The sequence below is a fragment of the Borostomias antarcticus genome (genome assembly GCF_949987555.1).
Source record: "Borostomias antarcticus genome assembly, chromosome: 19".
Taxonomy (NCBI): Eukaryota; Metazoa; Chordata; class Actinopteri; order Stomiiformes; family Stomiidae; genus Borostomias; species Borostomias antarcticus.
The window spans coordinates 16,694,937-16,722,713 of NC_140252.1; the positions used below are offsets into that span (position 1 = coordinate 16,694,937).

General features: G+C 51.3%; 1 protein-coding gene across 1 annotated transcript in view; it reads left to right on the forward strand.

Annotated features, from left to right (window-relative positions):
• LOC311322022 (pleckstrin homology domain-containing family G member 1) overlaps nt 1–27,777 on the forward strand; it is a gene marked incomplete at both ends in the record, with an annotated part of 71,580 nt that overhangs the window by 21,710 nt on the left and 22,093 nt on the right. Inside the window, 2 exons of the mRNA XM_084454033.1 lie at nt 11,767–11,850; nt 15,336–15,446. Coding sequence (XP_084310159.1) covers nt 11,767–11,850; nt 15,336–15,446 — 195 coding nt within the window. The remainder of the gene's footprint in view (nt 1–11,766; nt 11,851–15,335; nt 15,447–27,777) is intronic.

Sequence of the window (27,777 nt, forward strand, 5' to 3'; positions counted from 1 at the left end):
ACCTTACCGTAGACTTAACATTGCATAGCTTTATTTTCACAAGGCCAACCAGAGGGGCTGACAAAATTGAGAAGAAAATAGAATAATATTGTCATATCATGCTGTTTAATAAAGAAAAACAATCTGAAACGAGGGCACTGGGCTCTGTGGCCACTCATATGTTTTCCAAAAATATACAATTCAACCTCTGCCATGCATTCACTTCCATTCCTCACCAGCTATACTGTGAAGCAGCTGATTGGCTGAGGAACGGCACACCTTCGCTACTTCATCCAATTATTCCACCCCTTTACTGGACACGCCTCCACTGCCTCACGGACAGTTTATGCGAGCAAATGACCAAATTTTGACCACTGTACCAATATCACTTGCTTATATCCAATAGCGTTTGACTACAGCCTTTGTCAAACTGCACCGCCGTCATCGAGGCCATTGAGTTATTGTGGGGGCGGGGGCATTAGGGGTCATGACCCCTTGATTGGTGGTATAGGGACAGATGACAGTCACAATCACAAGCAGTTGTAATGCGCCAGGAAGTGATAGCATTATGAGCTGAGAGATTGAACATACCTTGGATTTGAACCAAATGTTGTGGCAACCATGGAACACAGCCTACATGTGGCACCCCACACAGTGAGGGAGACACATGTAGGCTATTTTTTGCTCTCTCTCTTGCCAGTGTGCCACTCCTCTCTCTGTGTCTTTCTCTGAACCATGCTGTCCCCCCATGGAGGCCCTATGTGGCTGACTTCTCTGTCTCTCCCTCTCTCTCTGTCTCTCTCTCTCTCTCTCTCTCTCTCTCTCTCTGTCTTTCTCTCTCTCTATGTTCATTGCTGTCCCGCAGGCCCCTATGTGGCTAGCTTCTTTTTCTCTCTACGTCTCTCCCTCTCTCTCTTTCTTTCTCTCTCTCTCTCTCTCTCTCTCTCTCTCTCTCTCTTTCTTTCTCTCTCTCTCTTTCTCTCTCTCTATGTTCATTGCTGTCCCGCAGGCCCCTATGTGGCTGGCTTTTCTTTCTCTCTCCCTCTCTCTCTCTCTCTCTCTCTCTCTCTCTCTTTCTTTCTCTCTGTCTCTGTCTCTGTCTCTCTCTCTCTGTCTCTCTCTTTCTTTCTCTCTCTCTTTCTCTCTCTCTCTCTCTCTCTCTCTCTTTCTCTGGTCAGTGCCGTCTCTCGGGCCTCTATTTGGCTGGCTACTCTCTGTCTTTATTATGACTACACACCCTTACATGTGTTGCCCTATTTATGGCAACCTGTCATTTTAATGTACACATTCAAGGCCTTGCCAAGAGAGTGGGAGGGAGGATGAAGGAAAGAAAGAGTGAGGGAGAGAGAGAGAGAAAGAGAGAGGGAGGGAGAGAGAAACAGGGAGAGAGAGTAATGAAAATAAACAGGGACGTTAATGTACAAACTTATTTTCAAAAATTTTCCAGTACTTTTGCTGAGTGTTCTGTTTCTAGAGGCAGGCTGAGAGAAGCTACAGTAGCAGCTATATATATACACATATGGTACTCAGGACTGTACCAAACACAAACAACCCCCCCCCCTTGGGTCAGACCATTGGTCTGTTAGGGGGTGGTGGTTGAAGTATCCCTGCTGCACTACCCTGCCTCGTTTACCTCTACTGAGGGGAGTCTTGGTAACAGACGTTCTAACTCATCTGCTCGGCCATCTAGGGCTTTAGGGGCGGTTAGGTGCTAGGGCTTAGGTACGGCTGTGGCTCAGGAGTTAGAGCGGGTCGTCCAACGACCGCAGGGTCGGCGGTTCGATTCCCGGCTCCCCCTGTCCACATGTTGAAGTGTCCTTGAGCAAGACGCTGAACTCCAAACTGCTCCCAATGAGCAGAATAGCGTCTTGCATGGCAGCTGGCTGTGAATGTGTGTGCCAATGGGTGAATGAGAGGCCACTGCAAAGCGCTTTGACCGTTAAGGTAGAAAGGCACTATATGGGCCGGCTGTTGCTCAGTTGGTAGAGCGGGTTGTTCAATGATCGAAGGGTCAGTGGTTCGAATCCCAGCTCCGACTGTCCACATGTCGAAGTGTCCTTGAGCAAGACACCTAACCCCAAATTGATCCCAATGAGCAGGTTAGTGCCTTGCATGTCAGCTACCGCCATTGGTGTGTGAATGTGTGTGTGAATGGGTGAATGAGAGGCCATTGTAAAGCGCTTTGAGTGCCGGTAAGGTGGAATAGCGCTATATAAGTGCAGTCCATTTACCATTTACCATATACTTGCAGTCCATTTACCGTTTATTATCATGTTGATGACCCACAAGGGGGTGATGGAAGTGATACATTCATTAGTGCAGACCTTAGAAAGTGATGGACATTGTCATACAAAGGCACATTCCTGGTGTGTGATAAGGGTAGGGGTCCTACCTATAGCCCCTTCAACACACAGACACAGACACACACACATACACGCACATCTACTTTCATCTCCAGAAGCCAGTGCTGGCTGTCATCTCCCTCTAGTTAAGGTCTGTCGGTGCTGTGTGTGTGTGTGTGTGTGTGTGTGTCTGTGTGTGCGTGTGTCTGTGTGTGTGCGTGCGTGCGTGTATGCGTGTGTGTGGACTCCAGGGGGACATTCTAATAAAGAACATTCCAGAGACAGGATTGGGTTTAGATGGAATATGGTCTACTTTAAAGCTCACACAAGGACTCAATAAGTCATGTGCGTGTGTGCTTTGACATTTGCATGCATTTGTAGTTTTTCGTGTCGTAGCTCTCCCATCGTGTGTTGATCACAGAGACCAGTGTAGCTCTCCCATAGTGTGTTGATCACAGAGACCAACATAGCTCTCCCATCGTGTGTTGATCACAGAGACCAACATAGCTCTCCCATCGTGTGTTGATCACAGAGACCAGTGTAGTACTCCCATAGTGTGTTGATCAAAGACCAGCGTACTGTAGCTCTGCTGTAGTGTGTTTGTGACCAGAAGTGTGTTCATGCAGGGGTCAGGGGGGCAGGAGAGAGCCGTCCAGCCCCAAGCAAGTATCGCATAGACAAGGAGCAAACATAAAAGTAATTTATTTCGCCGACAGAGAAAAGAACGAGAGGAACCCCCCCCCCTCTCTTTTTTTCCTCTCTTTCTCCGGCTTCCCCATCATCTCATCCCCCTCTCTCTCCCACTCAGCAGCTGTTCCTCTCACTTTCCCTCCCCCCCATGACGGCTTTGTTTGATTGTGTGCAGCGCTAGTCCGGGGAACCCCCACTGCTGAGGGCCAGGAGGGGGGGGGGGTAAGGCAGGGGGGGCGGGACCCTCCGAACGCCGGGCCGGCTGCCGTCTCCACACTGAGATGAGAGGAAGGGAGGATTAGAGGAGAGAGAGAGAGAGAGAGATGGAGATGGGACAACTCTCTTTAACACCTGTCCAACTGTCTTGGGACAGATTGAAACAAACTCTCGACTCTTGTCTCGTCACGTCTCTCTTTTGAAATAGATCGGTATGAGATGTAACTTCCAGTTAGACGTGTGTATTAGAATTCAGAGCCATTTTGTCCGGTTTAAGTACTGACAGTTTTTTTATGTGCGGTATACGTAGAAAGGACGTAGGTGAAAGGTGTCATTGAGCATGTTTGTAACATTTGGGCCTGGCGTTGGTTAGACGTCGGGATGATTTTCAACCTGCTGTGGTGCCTAATCTGTTCCAGTGTTTATGGAAAACAGGACTCGTGAGTTCCGCCAGCGTTCGAATTACCCTGCGATCAGCTGAACTGATAGTGGTTTCGCATTACCCCGAAAATATAAACCTGAACTTTTGTTTTTCAAACTGACTTTGAAGTGGAAAAATGTAATTGCAAAAAAAAAAAGCATTACTTTTCAGGCCCAAGCACACAAACACACTCAACAACACTGTCACTTCAGCTACAAAAGTTTTCTCGGCCTAAGAACAGAAAATAAACACCGTTTATTTGTGGCGCGGACAAACAGCCATTTCCTGTACGGGGGAGACGGAAATATGTAGCAGGGGCCGAACCAGCAGCGGGCCGCGCTCTGGCAGAACCAGCTGACTAAGTACCCCCATGCAGCTGTGAGGCGCTACCCATCAATCAGTGGTGTCTGGAGGGCCAGAGGAGATAGATAAAACCCCAGGGTCTGTCTGTCTTAGTGTGTTTGTGTTTGTGCGCGTGTGTGTGTGTGTGTGTGTGTTTACAGTATATGCCCTCGCCAGCTGCTGTACAGTCTGTTAGACTTGTTTTACCCATAACTGTTTCACGTTAACTTACATAACAGCATCCGTGATCCCAAACCAGTCATTTAAAGCCCTATGGTAACATTATCCATGTTGGAATTTGTACCGCATGTAAGCTGAATGATCTTTTTATTGCAGTGTAAGTATTGAAAAGAGCCCTCTGGCAATTGTAGCTGTGTGGGCGGTGTCCTGACTGCCAGTGGACTGAGAGTTGGGAGGGGGTTTGAACCCTGTCCCCCCGCTGCCCCCCCCCCGTGGAGGGTGGTGTGGAGTGTGGGAGATAACGACAGTTGTTTACCCCTGGGGGGCCGTTTTGGGCAGCTCCCATCTCACAGGAAATGACACGGGGGGGGGGGGGGTCGGTTCAAATGGACGGGAAGCATTTTTGATTTACTGGAATGAAAGGGAGTGGAGTCACCACATGCGTGTGTGTGTGTGTGTGTGTGTTTGTGTGTGTGTGTTTCTGTGAGTGTGTATATGAGTGTGTGTGTGTGTGTCTAGCCTCCTGTAGTTCCTGTATTGGGATTCTGACCCTTGTGGACAGTGCTTGAGCTGTGCTTTCTAAAGGTTTAAACTGACATCTGTAATGTTCTATCTGACAAAGGGACAGACAGGAAATCATCACCTAGCTAACCATCCAGCTAGGCCCATATAGACACTTAATGTGTGCGTGTGTGAGGTGTGTGTGAGGTGTGTGTGAGGTGTGTGTGCGTGTGTGTGTGTGTGTACCTAGTCTCACCGAGAGAGAGAGAGAGCGAGGGAGAGAGAGAGAATAGTACCTAGTCTCACAGAGAGAGAGAGAGAGGGAGGGAGAGAGAGAGAATAGTACCTAGTCTCACAGAGAGAGAGAGAGAGAGAGAGCGAGGGAGAGAGAGAGAGAATAGTACCTAGTCTCACAGAGAGAGAGAGAGAGGGAGGGAGAGAGAGAGAATAGTACCTAGTCTCACAGAGAGAGAGAGAGAGAGAGAGGGAGAGAGAGAGAGAATAGTACCTAGTCTCACACAGAGAGAGAGAGAGAGAGAGAGAGAGAGGGAGAGAGAGAGAATAGTACCTAGTCTCACCGAGAGAGAGAGAGAGAGAGAGGGAGAGAGAGAATAGTACCTAGTCTCACCGAGAGAGAGAGAGAGGGAGGGAGAGAGAGGGAGAATAGTACCTAGTCTCAGAGAGAGAGAGGGAGAGGGAGGGGGTGCGTGTCAGTAAGAGAGAGGAGGGGCAGCAGAGGAAGAGAATGAGTGCCAGAATGCGAGTGTAACAGGTGCCATCAGCCCTCGGGAGTCTGTCGGTGTGGCCGCCAACAAAAGGTCCCGGGTCTGTCTGAGCGCTGGCTTGTGTCTGGTCGCTGCCCCCCACCTTTGTCCTACGGGACCCCAGCAGATGGGTGTGTGTGCGCCTGCCAGGCCAAGAAACACAGGACGAGAGGAGCAGTGAGGGAGATGGTGGGCCAAGCGTTGGGGGAGAGACGTGTGTGTGTGTGTGGTCAGTGGTGCGGCCTGACCATTGTACCCTCGGCCCTTAGCAGATGTGGCCTGAACAATGACCAGGGTAAATAAAAAGGAAGTGGCGTATGAATAGCCTCCGCGAACCTGAGGCACGAGCAGCGCCGCGTTTGCGTGGGTGCGCGTGCTCTTCCCCCGCTACACGAACGGACATTTGGGAAGTTCCTTTTCGCTGAGTCTTCTGCAGCTGCGGCGTTCTTAGACGGAGGTAAACACGCGGACGCATAAGATAAGAAATATTTTATTAATCCCCGTGGGGGAAATTTGGGGTTACAGTAGCAGTGGGAAAGGTACAGCAGAGTAGACAGATAGGGGGCGCCCCGGTGGCTCAATGAGTTGGGGTGCGTACCGTATAAAGGCGAGTCCTTACTGCAGCGGCATGGGTTCGAATCCAGCCCAGGCTCTTTTGCTGCATGTCTTCCTCTCTCTTTCTCTCTCTCTCTCTCTCTCTCTCTCTCTCTCCTACCTTTCCTGTCTGTGCTTCAAATGTCCTATCAATAAAGAAATTCCCCCCCAAATTATATATATATAATTATATATATATATATATATATATATATATATATATATATATAATACAGCGCCGTGTCATAATCCTTCCGGAGGATCAGAGGCGGGTCTTAACGGGAGAGCGGAGTCCCGTCGGGATCACACCGGCTCCCGAATCACGGCCCGGCGAGAAGTACGTACACGGGGAGGGCAGCGCTAAAAATAAAACACTCTCTCTCTCTCTCTCTCTCCCTCGATACCTCTCCCTCTTCTCCTCTCCTCCCTCCCTCCCCCCCTCCCTCTGGGCCTCCACCCTGTCCCTGCCCCTCTCGTATCCAGGCCGCATATAGTGCCACACGCGCTCATCCGCATACCAGCACACAAGTGTGCATACTTACACACACCCGTGTGCCCTCGCACACGTGCACATGACCTACTGTATGCATACCGTGCACCCCCCCCCCCCCCCACTCCGACCCCTCTCTCTCTTCCTCTCTCTCTCTCCCTCTCTCTCTCTGGTTACTTTACTGTCAGAAGAGGCAGATTGGAGTGATAACTGGTCTTTGTCGAGGCACTGAAGCACTTGCAAGGCTATAAACGTTTCCAGCCCGTTATCTGGAGAGATGCTGACGGGGTCAGGCGCTGGTGAAAGATTAAACGGCGCGTGCACACACACACACACACACGGCACGCGGTTTGAAGAGGTTTTCTTTGTTTGGGGTAACACCCCGTTTAAACAGCTGCATTGTGCAGGGCTATCTGGTTGATCGGCGTCTGTGATGGAGGTCAGTGCGTCTCCCTCCGACCGTGGCAGGTGAGTGACTGACCCCTACTGTTAAAGGTGACTGGCAATGGTCCCCCAGACATCAAATCAAACTTTATTCATATAGCACATTTCATACACAGAGGCAACACAATGTGCTTTACAGAGAGCCATGGGAGGGTAGGCTTAGGTCCCACCCCTACATATTCCAGAGGGAAGCAAAAAAAAAAAAAAAAAGTCAGACATCAGAATGCGAAGTGTAGTCACGCAATGGGGTCCTCCATTGGTGACCGATTATTGGATTTGTGGTGAGAACCATAGCATGTACTGTGATAGATCATGTTGAGGTTGGTGTACTTTGGTGCTCAGGACACAGCAGTTCTGACCCAGAATGGTGTTCCCAATATAGTAATATAATAGTGGTCTGAGGCCTGTTCTTCCACTGGCTAAGATTTCTCTCTTTCTTGTTCTCTCTCTCCCTCTCTCTCTCTCTCTCTCTCTCTCCCCCCACCCCCACCCCTGCCCCCTCTCTCTCTCTCTCTCTCACACACATAGCCCTACTTGTCCTAGATCCTGAATTCTGTTACAGGACCCCAGGGATGAGGGCAAGGGCTGATGGAGGGGGGGGGGGGGGAGTCGAAGGAGGCTGGGTGTTGCGAGGGGGAGGGGGGTGAGGGGGGTGGACGTTGCCATTGAAGTCACAGATGCCCTATATTAGATTAGCAGCACACTTCAACTGCAACTTAATACAGGTAGTCAATACCCAAGCAGTCCTAACGATGCCTCAGAGAGAGAGAGAGGTAAAAGTTGAGAGGGAGATGGTCGGAGAGGGGGAAGGTTTTTGGGAAGAAAAGCGTTTAGTAGATGTGACTAAACGTCAGAAGCCACTGACCCTATTTATTTACCATTTACCATTTATTTGGCTGTGTGTGTGTGTGTGTGTGTGTGTGTGTGTGTGTGTGTGTGTGTGTGTGTGTGTGTGTGTGTGTGTGTGTGTGTGTGAGAGAGAGAGAGAGAGAGGGAGAAGGAGAGAAACTTGAATGCTTGACATGATGAAGTGCGAGAGCCCATGTCCCCATTCATTACATAGAGCAGAAAGACCTGATCCAATTAGAGACGTGCACACATGCACACGCACGGTACGACCACCACGTCCGGGCAGCGCTAGTTAATCTCGCCCTTGGCCTAGTCTCGCTCCAGCTGCCGGAGTTAGCCACGCCCACAGAGCAGGGGGGGGGGGGGGCAGAGGAGGACGCTTCATGAAAAAGGCTCTGAAGACACCGGAGCCTGTGTGAATTTCGGCGGATCTCTGGAGCGAGCGAGCTGGTGTGTAGTATAAGGGTTGATGTACGGTATAATGGTTAGTTGACGTATAGTATTTCCCCCCAACATGCTGTAGTGCATGAGTGGATGAGAAGTGCTGTGTCAGGGTGTTCCCCCATATTGAAGTGCTTTGGGGGCCTCCTCTCTCTCTCTCTCTCTCTCTCTCTCTCTCTCTCTCTCTCTCTCTCTCTCTCTCTCTCTCTCTCTCCCTCCCTCTGACACACACACACACACACCCATCTGGACCTGGTTAAGAAAGAGTTACTATATTGGGATGCAAGAATGCGTGGGTAGCTGTGTGTTCAGTGTGTATGCTTTGTTATTGTACTGTCCGTAATATAACCATGCTTGTTTGCATGCATTTTTGTGTTTGTATGTCAGTCACCTTGTGTATGTACTGTGTACTTGTTAGCCTGCTGGGTGCGTGTGAGTGAGCTTCTGTGTTTGTGCGTTTATGTTCCTGAGAAGGTGTTTGCGACTTGTCACTTTAAAGAGCAGGCTGACTGCGTGTGGAGATCACCCCTTATTAACCACCCCTTATTAACCACCCCTTATTAACCCCCCCTTATTAACCACCCCTTATTAACCACTCCTTATTAACCACCCCTTATTAACCCCCCCTTATTAACCACCCCTTATTAACCACTCCTTATTAACCACCCCTTATTAACCACCCCTTATTAACCACCCCTTATTAACCACCCCTTATTAACCACCCCTTATTAACCACCCCTTATTAACCACCCCTTATTAACCACCCCTTATTAACCACCCCTTATTAACCACCCCTTATTAACCACCCCTTATTCACCACCCCGTATTCACCACCCCTTATTCACCACCCCTTATTAACCACCCCTTATTAACCACCCCTTATTAACCACCCCTTATTAACCACACCTGTGACCTTTACGCACTGCACTCTGGTGATCACTGAGCCTAGCCATCGCTTAGATGACCAACCTTAATCTTAGAGAGACTGGTAAGAGAGACAGCCTAGACGTACTGGTAAGAGAGATACTCTACCACAGACAGACTGGTAGGAGACGCAGACTACCACAGACAGACTGGTAGGAGACGCAGACTACCACAGACAGACTGGTAGGAGACGCAGACTACCACAGACAGACTGGTAGGAGACGCAGACTACCACAGACAGACTGGTAGGAGACGCAGACTACCACAGACAGACTGGTAGGAGACGCAGACTACCACAGACAGACTGGTAGGAGAGATAATCTACCACAGACGTACTGGTAAGAGAGATACTCTACCACAGACAGACTGGTAAGAAAGACAATCTACCATAGACTTGTAGGAGAGACAGTCTACCACAGACAGACTGGTAAGAAAGACAGTCTACCACAGACAGACTGGTAGGAGAGACAGTCTACCACAGACAGACTGGTAGGAGAGACAGTCTACCACAGACAGACTGGTAGGAGAGACAGTCTACCACAGACAGACCTAGTGTATAGTGTGTAATTTAGTGTGATTTTGTTTGTGTGTTATGTATTTGCCTAGCCCTCTGTGTGATATGCTATTATATTAGTTGATGTTTCTGCATTTGTAAGTTGAAGTCAAAACAAAGGTAGTTCCCTGTTTCTGGGTGGACAATAACATACATTATGTGTTCTCTTCTGAATCCCCAGCAAGCAGTGTCCACAAACGGGGATCGAAATTCAGCCCCAAGCGTGTCCTCTTCTTCCCAAAGTGTTATTATGTCTGTGTATGATCTGATTGACTGGGACATGTATTTATGCGATCATGTAGCCACAGACAGAGACAGAGACGTTCTCTCCTCACTCTCTCATTTCGGGCTGACGCGGTTCGGAGGATCAGCAGTTTTTCTTCATTTCACGGGCAGGAGGGATGGAGGGAGGGAGGGTTTAATAGGAGGGGGGTAGGAAATGGAGAGAGGGAGAGATTGGAAGAGAGAAAAATGAATGGGGAGCAAAAGATCGGCATGATGGGAGATTGAGAGTGCGGGGGAGGGGGGTTCTTTTGCTACTGTAAATAATAGGCCCCGTTTGAGTTGGACGGCTTTCAAGGCTCCTTTTGTCCGCAGTGACATCTTGGGTTCCCCGAAGGCCGGGACTTGGGAGGGCCGCGGAGGACTGGGGGGGGGGGGGTGGCTGGGGCGGGGGGGCAAGTAATGACTACAGTCCTCCAAGAGTCTCGGCAGCATGGGAAACCCATGGCATTAGCGCAATATGAATATGAGAAGACGTGAAAAACATCGTAGGGCCATAGGGAACCTTCCAGCACGGGCGCGGACACACACACACACACAAGTATCCCTCCTCTAGCCCCTCCCCTAGACGGCAGGGAGTTCTGGCCGGAGCTTCTGAGGAGACGGACCGTTTCCATGGTGGCAGGCCTGTGGCGAGGCTGCGGTGCGTTCTCTGTTCTAAAGTAGAGCCCAGAGAGTCGCCTGGTAATACCAAACACATGTCCTGCTCACTCTACATGCCCATAGCATATTTATACTGGAGCCTGGGAGGGAGTAAGGAGTAGGTTCAAAATGGACAGAAATTGGCCCTTAAATTAAAGTTTGTGTGTGTGTGCGCGTGCGCGCTTCCCTACTTGAACGCCAGGTGAATAACACTCCTTTTGTGCCTTTCCACTGATTGTGCCTCATCATCGTGACTGTTGATATCATATAATGACCTCGCATTCCAAAGTTCCTCAGCTCTGTTTAAAAGGAAGGAGGATGTCTGTGAGACACGCTCAATTAAATGATATACGAATGACTAAATGGGAAATGCCTTTGAACGAGACGATAAGGAATAGGAGCAGAGTGTCAGCTGACTTTTCGGTGACAATGCGTCAAAACACAGGTGATTCACACCTTCAGTGGACGATGTCACATCCTGTTGGGAGTCCTTAATCGCGAAACTTCCGGAGCGTGGCAGGAAGTGACGACGGGGTGTTTTCCTGTGATGCGGCGGCTGTAGTTCTCTGAGCGGTTGACGGATTATTCTCCCCTATGACCGTTGGATAAGACACCTGTCCATCACTATCCAGACTGTCTGGTCACTGATAATCCACCAATCACATCACCAGGCTTCTTTGTCCAACCTCTTTTTTTTTTTTTTTGCACAACATTATTAAACTTTGGGTCCTATTTTCCTCCAAACTAACCCTGAAAGACCTCATCCCGTTATCCACCAGCCACAGATCTAAACTTACCTCAGAATGGCCCATAGATAACCCCTATTATCTGTCCTTCAGCTGCCCCATATCCCACCTCACGTTTTCCCATTGTCTACTCCGTACAGTAATTCTCTCGCCCCCATCATTGTATTGTAATGTCAGTCTGAAAGCTGACCGAGCCTTGGGTATTGTCTGAGGATGCCATATATCCTAATTATCTCTGGTGTGGTCTGAGGTTTACGGTGTCATATTCCAGCCAGCGCGCATTGAATCCCTAGTAGCCAGTGTAGTGTGCATTGTGGGTAGCGGGAATGTTATTCTTTCGCCTCTGGGTGTGGCGTGGTTCTCCAGGTTACGATAACAGTCAGTTGCTAGTGACCCACGTCAACCCTGACCTCATCGCCAGGAAGCCTGGTCACTGGGAGGCAGGGCCTGGTGACAGACGGTTGCTGATGGTCTGAGTGTGTGTGTGTGTGTGTTTGTTTGTGTGTTTCCTTGTGTGTACGAGCGCTTATCCAAGCTCGCCAAACACTTTTCATATTCCTTGAAAATAGAAAGTAGAAAACTGGAAATGAGCGTGTGTTTCTGCTGACAGGACTACGATCCGAGGTGCAGCCGAACTATCAATCCCAGGAAGCCTTGTGGCTGGATTCAGGTGCAGCCATTGGCTCTCGCCGAGGGGACTTTCCTCTGGCCAGACAGGTCTGATAGGATGCAGAACAATGCAGTCGCCTAATGACTCACACTCACAATGACCGCACACTCAGACATGCACGCACACACACACACACAGACACACACACACACACACACACACAGACAGTCAAACACACACAAGCTAAATTAACTTGGCAGTGCCTGATCCCTCACCCATGCAGTGACCTATCTCCAAAAGAGGCTGGTATAAGGAGTGATGGACTGAATGAGAGTGTGACAAAGAGAGAGAGAGAGAGAGAGAGAGAGAGAGAATGAGGGATGAGGCTGTGATCTTGGTTCTGTGCTTCAGGGCGTTCTGGAATGTGACCCAGTTGTGCGTGTTTTTAGGGAAAGACAAGACAGCCTGTCCTTGTGCTGTCCTCTTTCTCTCTCTCTCTCTCTCTCTCTCTCTCTCTCTCTCTCTCTCTCTCTCTCTCTCTCTCTCCCTCTCCCTCCATCCCTGACAGCTATTCCCTCCTTCTCCATCCCCAACTTCTTTTTAAAGTCCATCAGTTCCTTTTAACTACTTCCACCCCCCCCCCCCTCTCTCTCTCTTTCTCCTCATCCCTCTCTCTATTATTTAACAGCCATCTTCCCTCTCTCTCTCTGTCTTTTAGTTCTATCGTTTGCTCAGCCTGCAGCGTTGGATGATCTCCAGTGCTCCCAACGACACGCAGCGCAGGAGAGTGAGTCCACACTGGTGTGTGTGCGTGCGTGTGTGTGTGCGGCAGAGAGAGAGAGGTGTCTGTGTGTGTTGGGTAATAGTGAGAGACATTGAGAGAGAGAAAAGGTGAGAGGGAGAGAGAGAGAGGGGGGTGGTGGGGGGGAGAGACTCTTCTCTCGCTGCAGTAATTGCCCAGGATGTGGGCTGGACGTGCGCGCTCACGTCTCTCTCTCTCTTTCTCTCCCTCGCCGCCGGGCGAGCTCCGCCGCCACTTCCGCTGCCATCTGCTCGTCTCTCCCTCTCTCCTCTCTCCCTCTCTCAGCTGACCTCACAGAGGTGCGGACGGCTCCACCAGCCGCAGATACAGTAAGAGAGCTTCCACCAGCGTGTGTGTGTGTGTGTGTGTGTGCGCTCGTGTGTGTGTCGGCGTAGCTGTGCGCGCGTTCGAGAGAGGAACCTTTGAGATTCCCGGAGATGGAACCTAACTCTGAGAGGATACTGGGATATCACCAACCGAGGAGGAGTTAACCGTGGCAACGGTCACCAAGGTGAGGAGAAAGTTACTTCTGTCTCTGCATGTGGCATTCCTACCCCCGTCTCCCCCGTCCTAGCCCGGGAATCGCCCCCGGGGAGAAATATCCCGTGGAAGAGGTGCGTTTTTAAAGTCTCCAAGCGATCGGACGAGCCCCAAACGCACACGGCGACGTACGGATTCCGTCAGGCGCTTGTTTTGAAACCGCAAGCGCACGTTCAGTCTCTCCCCCCTCCTACCGTAATTGCAGTGGCTGTTCCAGCCGGGGCTCGTCCAACCTCACATTACTGCGCTCCAAGGTCTCAATTAGGCGAGGAGCTAATGGCAGGCTTGCCCCTGGCTGGGACCAGACGGCAGAACCTCTGCCGTTACCGCCGGGCGCTGCCCTGCCCGCCACTCACACGGTAGCCCACAATGCACTGCAGATACAGTAAAAGTGTGTGTTTTACTGCAGTTATACAGCATTCGTTCGATAATGTACGTTGGCTTCCTGGGATTTCTTGTAGGGTTCTGTATGCGAGTGGAGATTAAGACGAGATGTCACCTCTACCTTACGGAAGCGTGTTTGGTTAGTAGTTTAATGTGATGACGCGTTATGTTGTTTTTGTGTTCGTTTATCGATGTAGAATGAGGATCTGGCGACAGTCGATCACTCTTTGTTGTCGATCTGTGACGAAAATACCCGATGTGTGGAGGTGTGTCGAGTTGTGTTGGGTTGTTTTGTTGTCACGGTGTGTGTGATGCTGTGCCATGTTTTGTGATGGTGTGTAATGGCGTTATGTTGTGTGTTGGTGTGTGATGTTGTGTGTAATTAGTATTTTTGCTGACAGTGATTCAGGACAGGTATTGAGGTTGCCCTGTAAGACCGCTGTGTCATAACTCCAGACACCAGTATCTCAGACACAATGTCATCTCTAAACACCAGCTTGTGTGCGTGTGCATGTGTGCGCGCGCGTGTCCTGCGACCTGTCCTGTCCTTATTCTGAGAGAGCTAACTGGAGCACCCCCCCTAACTGCGTCACACAGAGAGGGAGAGAGAGAGAGAGAGAGAGAGACACAGTTAAAGCGAGAGAGTTAGAGAGAGAGAGACAGGGAACCGGTCACTGTATTTTACTGTTGGATGTATTTAGCTTTGATTATTTGGAATCTCTCAGATGATAAGAGAACAGGCTGTTATCGTTTCTATCGGCGCTTGACCACTGGTGACTAGTTTCATAAGCTGTATGTTACCAGGAAAACACGTTAATTTCACGGGGGGGGGGTTGGACCAAGCCCCTCCCCCTGTATTTAGCTGTGTACTTGTGGGGTAGAGAAGGAGGAAACCCTCCCCTCTCTCTTCCTGCTGGACTCTTGTCCCACAGTTTAATCTGAGTCCAAACACAGCTTCCTCCCTCCGTCCGTCTGTCCGTCCGCCACACACACACACACCCACACCCACACACACTGCCCCCACACACACAGTCGCCTTGTCCTGTAAACCCCCATGTCGGCCTACTGCAAATCTCTCAGCCTGTCAGTCAGTCTCTCACTCTGTCCCCTTTTTTCGTCCTGTCCTCCTCTCTCTCCCTCCTTCCTTCCCTCTCTCCCTCTGTCTCTCCTCCACCCCCCACCCCCCCCCACCCACCATTTGCGGCCTCCATTAAGATAGGTGTATCTGACAGGAATGCCCCTTGTCTGGTAAGTAATTGATGCTGTCGTGGTCACAGAGCTGTCAACACTGTTGTCACTGGGCGCCGCCATTGTCGATGTCGTCGGCCGTCCAGTCAGCTGCGAGCCGCTCCCCGTCCCCGCCGCAGCCTCCTGGTCATTCCAAGGGGGATCCCTGCTCTTGCAAACCCTCATTACGGGGTCAGAGTTCAGGCTGACCGGACTCCCGGCATTCCCAGCCCCCCCTCCTCGGCACGCCGGATCGGGGGATACCAGGAACCTCAGTCCGGGGACGGCGTAACCCGGCAGGCACGGAACCGCAGCGCAAAGGACGCGGGTTTGTCAGGATTTGACTCGTTTCTGTGTCGTTTTGACCTCCAGACCAGTGGAATACTTGCATAGATACCAGCGCCCGGGCCGTAGGAGTCCGACTCAAGCTCGCCCATGTCCAGACGGAGCACTGCACGCCAGACTCCAAAACTCAGGTACACGGTGTGAAAAAGTTTTTCTGAACAGTGGCAAAGATACCAGTGCTCATGGGAATGTCCAGTTCAGGATAATTTAATATATTCTCAAGGCACCGCCGGAATGACAGCGTGACGGACGCTGTCACAACACCACAGCAGGCCTCGCAGCTGAAGCGCCTGTTGTGCTGAAACGTCATTCCGCCCGCGCCTTGAAAAAACGTATTCAATTATATTGGATTGGACATTCCTGTGAGCGCTGGTATCTTTGCCACTCTTTATAAACTTTCTTCACTCCGTGCACCTGTTAAGAGTTTTTAAGATTTTAAGACTTTGGCATGCAGTGCACCATGGGGGCTCGGGGTCTAACAGCGAGCCCGAGTCGGACTCCTACGACCGGGCGCCATTCGTACGGAGATGGGTGTTTTAATCGTCCGCTGGCGGGAGTCGATCGAGCGCGGCGAGCGAAGTGGGCGCCGTGGAACAAACGTGACGTTTGTCGACAAGCAGTGAGCGACACTTGAGGAATGCGGACGAGCCGTCATCCGGAATGTTCCGGAGGGAGGGGGAGAGATCTCTCAGATCTGACCGGTGATCAGTCTACGGACGGACAGAGAGGGACAGGATAACAGAGGGAGGGGGGTCGGGGGAAGGGGGGGTCACTGTAAATACACAAGACCCCCCCCTCCCTCCCCCACTCCTTCATCTGCCCCTCAGTATAGGCAGACATTAAAGGATCTACCCCCCCCCCACCCCTCCCAGCCCGCCCGCCAACCCCCCCCACCAATCCTTCAAACGGGGTTGCCGTAGCAACGCGCCACTCTCATTGTGGCCGGCACAGCTGAGACAACGGAGGGGCTGTCAGAGCGTCTTGAGGGAGACACACACACACACACACACACACACACTGTGCCCCACTGCAATAACAAGCACCAGTTCCTGCAGACTTCTGTAGACTCCTCCTGCAGGAGAGATGCTAAACCAGTGAGGAGCGAGGAGTTTAGCAGCGCACGGTTGCAGCCAACACACACACACAGTCACACATAGTCACGCACACACGCTTGTCAACACAAACATGCAGATGAACGTCCACTCCTACACATGCTGAAAAACTTTTCAAGAGGCTCTGTTCTTTGAGTTGGGGAGTTTACAGTGGCGTGTGTGTGTGTGTGTGTGTGTGTGCGAGCGTGTAACTGGTGGAAGTTAGTATGAACCCAGTACCCCACTCCTGTCTTTGCTCTGACTGAGAGAGAGATTTATTCACCCTCAGACTTTCTCTCTCTCACTCTCTATCTCTCTCTACCCCTCTTTCTCTCCCTCCTTCCCTCTCTCTCTCTGTCTCCCCCTCTAACCGCTCCTCTGACTTTGGGGTGAGTGCCTGACTGTCACCATAGATACCACAGCGCAATGGCTCCGATCATCCTGGCAACACCACAAGGCCTTGAATTGGACTCTGTCCTCTGTGTGCGTGTGCATGTGTGCGTGTGTGTGTTGGAGTGCTTAGACCCTTATTGCCCGGTACTCTCCTTGAAGTGGATGGAGGCCTTGTCAGAAATCCTGGTGTGGGGCAGAAAAAAGAGTAGTGTGTGGAGTAGTGGTTAGAAGGAGGGGCAAACTGTGTGTGTATGTGTGTATGTGTGTATGTGTGTATGTGTGTATGTGTGTATGTGTGTATGTGTGTATGTGTGTGTGTGTGTGTGTGTGTGTGTGTGTGTGTGTGTGTGAACGAACGATGAAGGGAGGGTTGTTAGAGGGTTGTTAGGGTATCAGATAGGGTAGGAGATGGTCGGGCCTGACTGAAGCGGTGTGCTGGGTCCGTGTGTGTGTGTGTGTGGGGGGTTGTGTGTCTGCTTAGCTAGAAGGGGGGGGCTCATTAGGAGGGAAGGGGGGTGGAGTGGGGGGGGTGGAGTGTTTGGGGTTAGGGTGGAGGGCAGGGGGGTGGGATGGGGGGATGGGTGGGGAGTGTTTGGGGTTAGGGTGGAGGGCAGGGGGGTGGGATGGGGGGATGGGTGGGGAGTGTTTGGGGTTAGGGTGGAGGGCAGGGGGGCTTCGTGGGTCAGTGGACCCTCAGTCCTAGGGTCGGCCTGCTGGGGTTCGCAGACAACAGGCTGCCTCGGACCTCGGTGTGTGTGTTTGTGTGTGTGTGTGTGTGTGTGTGTGTGAGTGTTTGTGGTGCTACCCAGTGCAGGGGTCACTATTATAGAGTAACTAGTGGAGCTGTGTTGGGGTGGGGGTTCGTCACAGCGCAATACCAGTGTGTGTGTGTGTGTTTGTGCGCGCGCGGAGGGGGGATTTTATGTGAATTTGTGCAGCTATTGTCTGAATCAGTGATCATCCGATTGCTGTCAGGATTGTTATTATTTAAACGTTTTAAGAGGATTTCAATGTTTTGATCTCATGTCTGTATGTAAGAGACTGTAGTAGAATTCCGGAGCTCAGTCACGACCCTGAGACCTCAGTATGTAACAGGCTCAAACAGAAACACATTCAGCTACGATGTAAACGCACACACTCTCTCTTTATCCTGGGAGAGAGAAGGACACAATAGGTCCTGGAGAGTCTACGGAGTTTGTGTGTGTGTGTGTGTGTGTGTGTGTGTGTGTGTGTGTGTGTGTGTGTGTGTGTGTGTGTGTGTGTGTGTGTGTGTGTGTGTGTGTGTGTGTGTGTGTGTGTGTGTGTGTGTGTGTGTGTGTGTGTGTGTGTGTGTGTGTGTGTGTGTGTGTGTGTGTGTGTGTTGGGGTGGGGGGCTGCTTATGGTCTTTGTTTAGGAACGCTCCCAGCTATTGATCACTGGCAGCCCCTTGTAAAGTGTGTGTGTGTGCGTGTGCGTGTGCGTGTGTTCGTGTTCAAAGCTTCGGCGCAACAGCGGCAGTTCAGATCTGCCGTGCAGTTGCACAGCGTGTGCACGCACGCATGCACACACACTCTTTCATGCACACGCACGCGCACACACACAGGCATACAGTGTGCCTCGTTCCACATGTGTGGGCAGCCTGCAGAGTTCCAGAGAGTTTTGGAAAAGGACAGGGAGAGAGGAGGAAGATGAAAGGAGAAATTCTGGAGAGAAAGAGAGAAAGAGAAAGAGAGAGAGAATGAGAGAGAGAAAGAGAGAGAGAGAATGAGAGAGTGAGAAAAGATAGAGAAGAGAGAAGATTGAGAGAAGAGAGAGGGAATGAGAAAGAGAGGGAGAGAAGGAGAGAGAGAATGAGAGACGGGGAGAGAAAGAGAGAGAGAATGAGAGACTTTGGAACTCTCGGCTCCTTGTAATTTGCTGTGGGAGAGAGAGGGGGAGGAGTCAGGGGGAGGGGAATAACCCGGGGGGGGCAGGAGAGAGCGGAGGCCATTCAGCTTGACACACACACACACACACTCTCCCAGACACGCACATACACAGAGTCGGAGACAGAGAGCTTAGTGAAAGAGAGAGACGTACTCACAGCGAGAGGGAGCGACAGACAGAGAGAGGGGAAGAGAGAGAGAGAGGGAGAGAGAGAAGGAGTGCAGAACAGCGGTCAGTTCCTTCACCTGCGCCAGCGAGAAGTGTGTGTGTGTGCGTGTGTGTAGGAGATACGGACGCAGTGTGTGTGTGTGTGTGTGTGTGTGTGTGGAGCACGCTCGCCTGTCTGGTCAAGGAGCACGTTGGGGACTGGGAGTATGTGAGGAAGGGAGAGTTTGGGAATACTACAGCCAGCGGGAACACTGCTCCGGGCGGCACCGGCTCTAGGAATACTCTTCTCCCGTTGGATGGATGGTACATGAACGTTTCCCGGACCCCCCCCCCTCCCGTTGTCTTGGAAATCCCTTCTTTACCCCCACCTCGTTGTTTTGGCGGCGGCGCCGGCGAGGGGGAGGGGGGTCCATCCCCAGCTGGTTCTGCCCCCATTGACGAAGTGCTAAAGACGCCATGCCGACCGGTAAGCTGCAACGCCTCACTGTAGTCTGACGATGATGATGATGATGATGATGATGGACTGCCGGGTCTTGACCGCCGGGTAACAGCTGTGAGCCATTTACACAGCCGCCGTCGTATCCCAGGCTGCGTTTACAGCCTGTTCAACGCGGACTTTAAATCCAGGGGGGGGGCGGGTCTCGGGAGTGGGTCTCGCATGGATTTTAGAGGTCTTGCAAAAGTTCGGACGAGCGTCTCTGCCTGCAAACCAAAGGGGCATCGTTGTTTTTTTGCTGTCTGTCATTTAATCTTTTTTTCCACGGCGCGTAGCTTGCGGGTTGTGGGCGTGGGGGGCGGGGGGGGGGTCTCGTTGCTGCCGTTTGACCGGAGGCGCCTGGCGAGCCGGTCGTGCGTCGCTTCGGGATGAGCGTCACAAGAGCTCTCACCCGCGGGTGTAAGGCCGCGTCCTGGACGAGGAGATGCCGCGTCCTCCCGTCACTGTCCGATGCGTACAGGTGTGTGTGTGTGTGTGTGTGTGTGTGTGTGTGTGCGTGTGCGTGCGCGTGCGTGTGTTGGCTTCTTTGTGGACTGGTGTGGTACAGCAGCATTTCCTATGCTCCCAGCGTGAAGTGTGTGCTAGCTCTTTGCGGGGCTCCTCTGGTCTCTGTGTTGGTGTGTGTGTGTGTTGCTGTGTGTGTTGCTTTGTGTGTGTGTGTGTGTGTGTGTTGCTGTGTGAACAGTGTTCCTCGGCTGTTTTTTCAACTGCTGCAGCTGAATGCACTGTGTTTGCTTTCTCGCAGGGTTGCTGGTTCGATTCCAGATGACGTTGCGGTGACCAGTGCTTTTTCTCGTGAACTTTGTGTGCACTGATTAAATTCAAAGGCACTTATCTGAAAGAGTACATATTCTAATCTTTTTTTAATCACATCATTAAGTGTTTGCATTTACTCTTTCTGTAGAGGTGGCACATTCATTTCTCACTGTCCACACTACTCTCATATTAACTCAATCTCATTTTGTCAGTGAGACGCTGAGTATTGGTTGTGTGTGTGTGTGTGTGTGTGTGTGTGTGTGTGTGTGTGTGTGTGTGTCAGTTTCCTCTCCCTGGCCGTCTGTTTGAGGGGAGTGCTGAGATACCATCCTGCACCCCTGACCCAAATTAGAGCCCCAGGGGAGGGGCTTAGGGGGGGGGAGGGGCGTAGGGGGGGGGGGTATAATTACTGTTTAGAGGCGCTGGGCGGACAATACCACCCCTCCATCCCAAGCTGGGCCCTCTGGGACATCTGCCCCCCAGGCTCTGCTGGGACTCGCCCCTCTGGAGGGGAGGGAGAGAGGGGGGGGGGGGGGGGACGTGGGTGCGGGCGTAGCGGGGGGGGGGGGGGGGGTCTTCGGGTGGAGGGGGCAGGTCGGTTTTGAGGGGGGACGTTTCCTAAGCCACGAAACAAATCAATACCTCGCCCTTTCACCCCGGTGCTTGTGCGTCCGCTGGTGCGAGAGCGCACGTGGAAGGAGATGGGGGGGGGGGGAGGGGTCTGTCTCAAACAGACTCGCGATTGGGTGGTAGGAGCGGGGAGAACGGGAGAGAAGGCCGATGAATAAATGCAGAGCGAAAGAGGAGTGAAGTTATGAGGAAGGAGGGATGGATACTAAACTATTTCAGGTTTGGTATGGGGGGGGTGGGGGGGACTGACATCCAATCGGGTCAGGGAATGAGGCCAGTGTGTCACCCTCGGAGGGAGGGGGCCGGGCTGTTGGGCAGGGGTCGCCTGGGTGTGTGTGTGTGTGTGTGTGCGTGTGTGTGTGTGAGTCCCAAAATAGGCAAGTGTGAGTATGTGGGCACTTTTTCCCACAGTGACTGAACTCCCTCCAACTCTCTGCTCCTCCTCAGCTCATCTCTCAACTATGCCACAGAAACGTCTCGGATCCCACCCAACACTCCTCTCTCCAAGACCCCACCCCCTCCAGCTGTGTTATTAACACGCTATTAACACGCTATTAACACCTCTGGAAGACTGAGCTCAGAGAGGCTGTGTCCTAAACAGTAGGGAGAGGTGGAAGGTGTTAATCTCTGTGTTAAGGGCACCGCGGTGGGATCTGACTGTGTGTATGCGAGTGTGTGTGTGTGTGTGTGTGTGTGTGTGTGTGTGTGTGTGTGTGTGTGTGTGTGTGCGCGTGCGTGTTTCTGGAGTGGGGTAAGAGGGCTTCGCGGTAGGAAGAATAAAAGAGACTGAACAATGAAGCTATTTGTCTACCCAGGGCCATCTCTATGACTGTGACTAATGACTACAAGGTGTGTGTGTGTGTGTGTTTGCCTGGGTGTGCATGGCTGTATGCATGTGTTTATGCATACGTGTGGGGGTGTGCGGTTACCGTCTTAGACAGGTAATGAGTTTCCCTTGCCTTTGTTTCCGAGCCAGTGAGACAGAGAGTAGATCAGGATCAGGTCTCATCTCGTGTCCTACGCTCCCGACTCGGGTTGAAATAATATTGTTAAAGCATGTGTAGCTCCGACTGATTCAAGGCATTAACAGTGGAATGCTCCTACCCCCCCTCTCCCTCTCTCTCTCTCTCTCTCTCTCTCTCTCTGTCTCTCTCTCTCTTTCTTCATCTCTCTCTCTCTCTCTCTCTCTCTTTCTTCCTCTCTCTCCCTCTCTCTAACATCTGCTCCCTAACGTATGCAGGTCTTTGTCCGACTGGTGATCTTTGCTCTGTGGTATTCTCTCCTCCTCCTCCTCCTCCTCCTCCCTCCTACTTCCTCTCATCTTCCTCCTCTGCAGTCTTTGGGGCGGTAGTGTGAAATCCTGAGTGACAGTCGCGGGTCTTAGCGTCAGCGGGGATCAGGCCTCTGTCTCTATCAGAGACCGGCGCTAGGAGAGGGGTGGTTCGAGGACACGTCTCTAGCCCGCAGAGACAGATGTGTTATGTCCTCTTATCGCCTGTCTACAGAGCATGGGCACTGTATGCTAGGCACAGACAGGTACGCTAGAACAGAACACTGTATGCTAGACACAGACAAGTACGCTAGAAATGAATACTACAGACAGGCTTTTGGGTTCGGTGAGGAAATAGCCTCAACGTTTCGTCGTCAACATCCGCAGTTTCTGGTTGTAGTAGCGACCGAGGACGTCGGAGAGAAAGAGAGAGAGAACGAGATAGAGGAAGAAATGAATGGAAATGCTGGACGCAGAGATATCTGATAGGTGTATCAGACCAGATCAGCAAGAGAGGATATCAGTTTTGGAGAAAATCTCTCCTGAAATCCGACACTGTGAAGGGAGGGGTTAGAATGACAGAGAGAGAGAGAGAGAGACAGGAGGAGCGGAGGGGAGGGGTGAGGCGTTGGTCTCCTCTCGTCTTTCCTCCTCTCCTTCGTCCTCCCCCCTCCCAGTCTCTCTCTCTCTCTCTCTCTCTCTCTCTCTCTGTTTTGAGTGTCTGATCATTGTAGGAATTAATCGCAGCTGAAATCGCTGCTGCGACACTGCCAAGATGGATAGATGGAAACGCCTTGGCCTGTGACTGCTTCTCCTGTCCCCTGGGTGTCCTACACACACACACACACACACACACACAAACACACACACCCTCCCCCAGTACAATATGTGCCGATTGATTCATTGTTGTTTGTTGTTTTTAAAGTTCGCCCTCTCTGTAATGGCCGCCGTCTCCCGTGATTGGCCGGGCCCACCCGCGCGTTCATCCATTTATCCAGCCGCAGCGGACGGAGAGCAGTAAATCTCTCCGTGGCATTAAGCCCCTGCGCTCTGACAATTGGCATTGTTGTTGTTGTCCTTTGTTCTCCCTTGCGGTAAACAAGAACACACAAGAGTAAACAAGGCTGCTGGAATGTTCTATTAAGGGGGGTTGGGAAGGGGGGGGCAGCCCATCTCAGTCAAGAACTCTCCTCCTGTTTGTATAAAAATCTACATTATATTATGTATATTAACATCTTGTAGGATTGGTCGGTGATGGGGCCGTGATTGGCGTATAACTGTGTAAGAGACCGGGCCACGTGTGTGGTCATGGGGATGGGAGTATTATGGTCTGTTTAGCTGAGAAAGTGAGGCAGGCCCTAGGGTCACACGCTCTGATCTGTATGTACATGCCCCCATGTCTCTGCTGTAAGTTATATATGGTTGTGTGTGTGTGTGTGTGTGTGTGTGTGTGTCTGTCTGTGTTTGTCTGTGTGTGTGTGTGTATTTTTGTAGTCAGCCTCAGGAATTGTCTACAGGCTCCTATGGGACTCGCTGGACCACAGACCACTGGAGGGTCATTGTACATACTGTACTGTCACCCCCCCCCCCCACACACACACACACACACACACACACACAGGTCCGAACAAGACATCCCTGAACATACTGAACGTCACTCTGAACTTCCCGAGACATGGACTGAGGGTGTGGCGGGATGGCGTAAGACTAGTGTGTCAGGGGGAGGGAGGGAGGGATAGACAGAAGGAGGGGAGGATAGGAGAGGGAAGGAAGGAGGGAGGGAGGAGGGAGGTTCAGACAGAAAGAGAATGACCAAGTGATGAAATCCCAGAGGGAGGGATGGAGAGAGAGTTAATTTGAGGAAGAGAGGAGAAAAGCAAGAGGAAGGATGAAAGAGAGGGATGGAGGGAAGGAAGGAAGGAGGGAGGAATAAGGAGTGAGGGAGGGGTAGGGGGAGTGAGGGAGGGGTAGAGAGGGAGGGGTAGGGAGAGGCCTGGCAGCCCATTGTCCCGACTTGAATCCTGAATCAGATGATGTCATGTTTTCAAAGTGATTCTCGGCAGCAGCACTTCGGAGGGGTGTTAGTCCACCCCTCCTCTCCCTCTCTCTCTCTCTCGCTCTCTCTCTGTTTACCTCTTTCTCTCTCTTTCTCTCTTTCTCTCCCCAATAGCATTGAGCCACTTTTAAGTGTTTTATTTTTGGCGGACTGAGGGTGAGATGGGGGTAGAGACGATGGGGCGTGTGTGTGTGTGTGTGTGTGTGTGTGTGTGTGTGTGTGTGTGTGTCTGGGGGTGGGGGGGTAGAGCCTTTGTGTGGTGTAAGATCTGACGGATGAAAGATGACTCAGTCTGTATTGTGAATAGAGAGGGAGGGAGGGGAGAGGGAGAGACCGCGGTATCTGCTCGTTACAAACCACAGACGGACCTGATCTTGTCTCTCTCGTTTCTGATGGGCCTTTTCCACCAAAGGAACTCTGGTTCGTGAACCGGTTCGTTTCAAAATTCCTGGAACCTTGGTTCTGTCCAGAGAACGGGCCCGCGTTTCGACCAGTTTTGAGCCGAACCATTGTACGTCAGCCCACGCCCATGATGTCGTCACGGTTCGCACTGAAAAACCTACTATTTTGTGGTGCCGGTTCGGAACCAGCTTTCGGGTTCCCGAACTCATTTCTTTTTGTTTGAAATGCTCGGAACCATTCAAAATTAGGTTCGCGAACCGGCACCGAACCGGTTCCCTCTTGGTGGAAAAGATCTGTTTCATGGCCGTTAGAGTCTCTCTCACACAGCTGACATAGGGGGTCTTTATCATCCATAGACGCGCACAGGCTCTCTGGAGTCATGCCATTGGTTCACGAGGCTTGCGTTGCTTTCCAGTAAATTATAGCCCTGACACATTTATAAAGTTAGAAAGATGTTATGTAAGGGATAACGTATGGCCAGACGGTCGTTATCGAAAAATAAGAGCCAGACAGCGCGGTTTTGTAACACTATATATATCATCAACATCTTTAGTTAGAAAAAGGTTAGAACAAGGTTAGGAAGTGGTTATAAAGACTCATTGGCGTTCTCAAGCCCTTCATATGGCCCTCATACAGCTGACCGGACCTCTCTTGGTAGATCCGGATCCAATCTGTGAGACACCTGGTTCTTAGGCTTGTTTGCTGACCACTCAGGGTTGAAGTGCACTTCAGGTCACCATAAAGTGTGTGTGGCTGAAGTGGACTGGCTAAGTGCAGTATGAGTCATTAGCTCTGGCTAGACAGGTAGTTCAGACAGGTGTTTTGTCTGCTTACCTCACACAGAGTTAGCCCCGTTAGCGGTTAGCTTAGGCTAGCTGGCTTGTTTACGCTTTTAGGTGTTCTGCCAAACTGACTTGTCTGTGAAATTGTTCATGAATTTGAGAAGGTAGATAATCATTGCTTGTCTAGATGGCGTTTTGCGAAGGTAGTCTAGTCTTTAGCGCTAGAGAAGTAAACTTCTTCACATTGCTTGAGAAGGCTTGAGAAGCTGCAGTACACGGGCTAGCAGGCTAACTAAGGAGCTAACTCGCTGCTTTGGGTCCGCGAAAATGACCTGATGTTCTTCAGTGTATGGTTGACGAGTTGCAGATAGACACGTGTTCAGGCGTATTAAAGATGTCTGGATGGGAGGTATGAGGCCTGGGTTTTGTCAGCGTATTGAATTAACTGAAGCCCCAGACTGAATACACTGTCCAGCCCCCATCTGTCTCTGCTCTGGCAGGGAAGGTAGAACTCACAGGCCTAATACCCTCCTCTAATCCTTAAACTCACACACACGCACACACGCGCGCACACACACACACACACACACACACACACACACACACACACACACACACACACACACACACACACACACACACACACGCCCAGTAGAAACAGTACAAACCCAGAGGCTTAGGGCCATAATTAGAGATCATTTACACAGATCAGGTTGTACATAATCTGAGCCCAGGGTAACCCAGCCCTCTGCTTACCCCACTCGCCACTCTCTCGCGTGTGTGTGTGTGTGTGCATCTCTGTGTGTGTGTGTGTGTGTGCATCTGTGTGTGTGTGTGTGTGTGTGTGTGAGTGCACAAGCGCAAAAGCAGTTATTTGCCCAGGAAACACGCTGGGTGTGTCCCAAACAAGGAGCTTGTAGTTGAGCAGAGAGGCTGGAGAGAGGCTGAGGAGAGGCTGAGGAGAGGCTGGAGAGAGGCTGAGCAAACAGGAGTTAGAAACTGTCTCTTGTTTGGGTTTCACTAGAAACGGAAACGCATATTTCTCTGTGTTTACTTGCAGTCCGTCCGTCCGTGTGTGTGTATGTGTGTGTGTGTGTGTGTGTGTGTGTGTGTGGTCTAAATGGCCCTAATGGGTTGAGGTAGGCCCTTTAAGACCATTAGCTCAGTGGTCTTATCTGCGGGCTGATAAAAGAAAATAAAGTTAAACACACTTGCACATGCACGCGCGCGCACACACACACACACACACACACACACACACACACACACACACACATGCATGCATGCATGCACACAAATACCTTTACCCACAGTCCCACTTACTCTCTTCCGAGCTACTGGTCAGACCAGGGGCGATCGGTCTGTTCTTTCTAAACAAATGACAAATGCAGGAAAGGTCTCTGCTCCAGCTTGAGGAGAGGAAGGATGTCTACATCACTCAGTATAGTTCAGGGTTCCCTCAGTAAAGTGTGTGTGTGTGTGTGTGTGTGTGTGTGTCAGGCCCATGAGGTGGGTGTTTTGTTTTTTTGTTGCTGGTTAATTTCTCTCCCCCTCTCTCTCTCTCTCTCTCTCTCTCTCTCTCTCTCTCTCTCTCTCTCTCTCTCCTCTCTCCCTCCCTCCTTGCCTGTCCTCTCCGTGATCAGTGATTGTTATAAAGTGGGTCACGGTTAGGGCTGTGATAATTGGAAGGCATCCAGATCATTGAGAAGAGACACACACACACACAAAAACGAGTTCCCGTCGCGTGTGTGTGAGACCACTGTGGAACACGGTTTAGTGCCACTTTAGTTTTGACCTGATCTGATTCACACGCGTCTCACACCTGGTGTGGCTGTCAACAGCTGAGAACAACACACACACACACACACACACACACACACACACACACACACACACACACACACACACTCTACTTCTACCATTCCCACAGTTGTCTCCCGGTCATAGCCCTCATAGATCTACATAGAGATCTTAAATGATCGTCTTAAGCCGGCTTACAACAGTCGAGATGCAATAACAGTCGAGCAGTTTAAGAACGAACTTCGATTGTTTCACGACCGCCGGGTTTGGGTTTGGCCATAAAACCTCCGTTTTCAAGACTAGGCCCGTCAAGTCCCACGGCGAGACTTTTACGGCGAGACGGACGCTCTTCAAAACGAGCGTCTCGTCGCGGCGTTTTGCATGTGAACCCGACCCCGCTGTCTGCGACCCCTCCAGGCCTTTTCGGGAAAGGCGAGAGACTTGTGTCGGGAATTCTTTTGAGTGCGTTCGGGGGGTTCGTGTTTCGTGTTCCTCAGTGTGCGTTTGTGATCCTACATGATCACCCGTTCTTTGATCGCGCCGTCGGGGGGGGGCATGGATACGGGCGCCGTCGGGGGCGGGGCGTGGCCCCGTGCTGCTGGAACGCCAGATCAGAGTCACCGAGGTGACCTTGTTTTTTTTTTTTCGTTTGATGATACTGGATTGGTGTCGGCCTCTTCTACAGGTCTCTCTCTATCTCTCTCTCTCTCTCTCTCTCT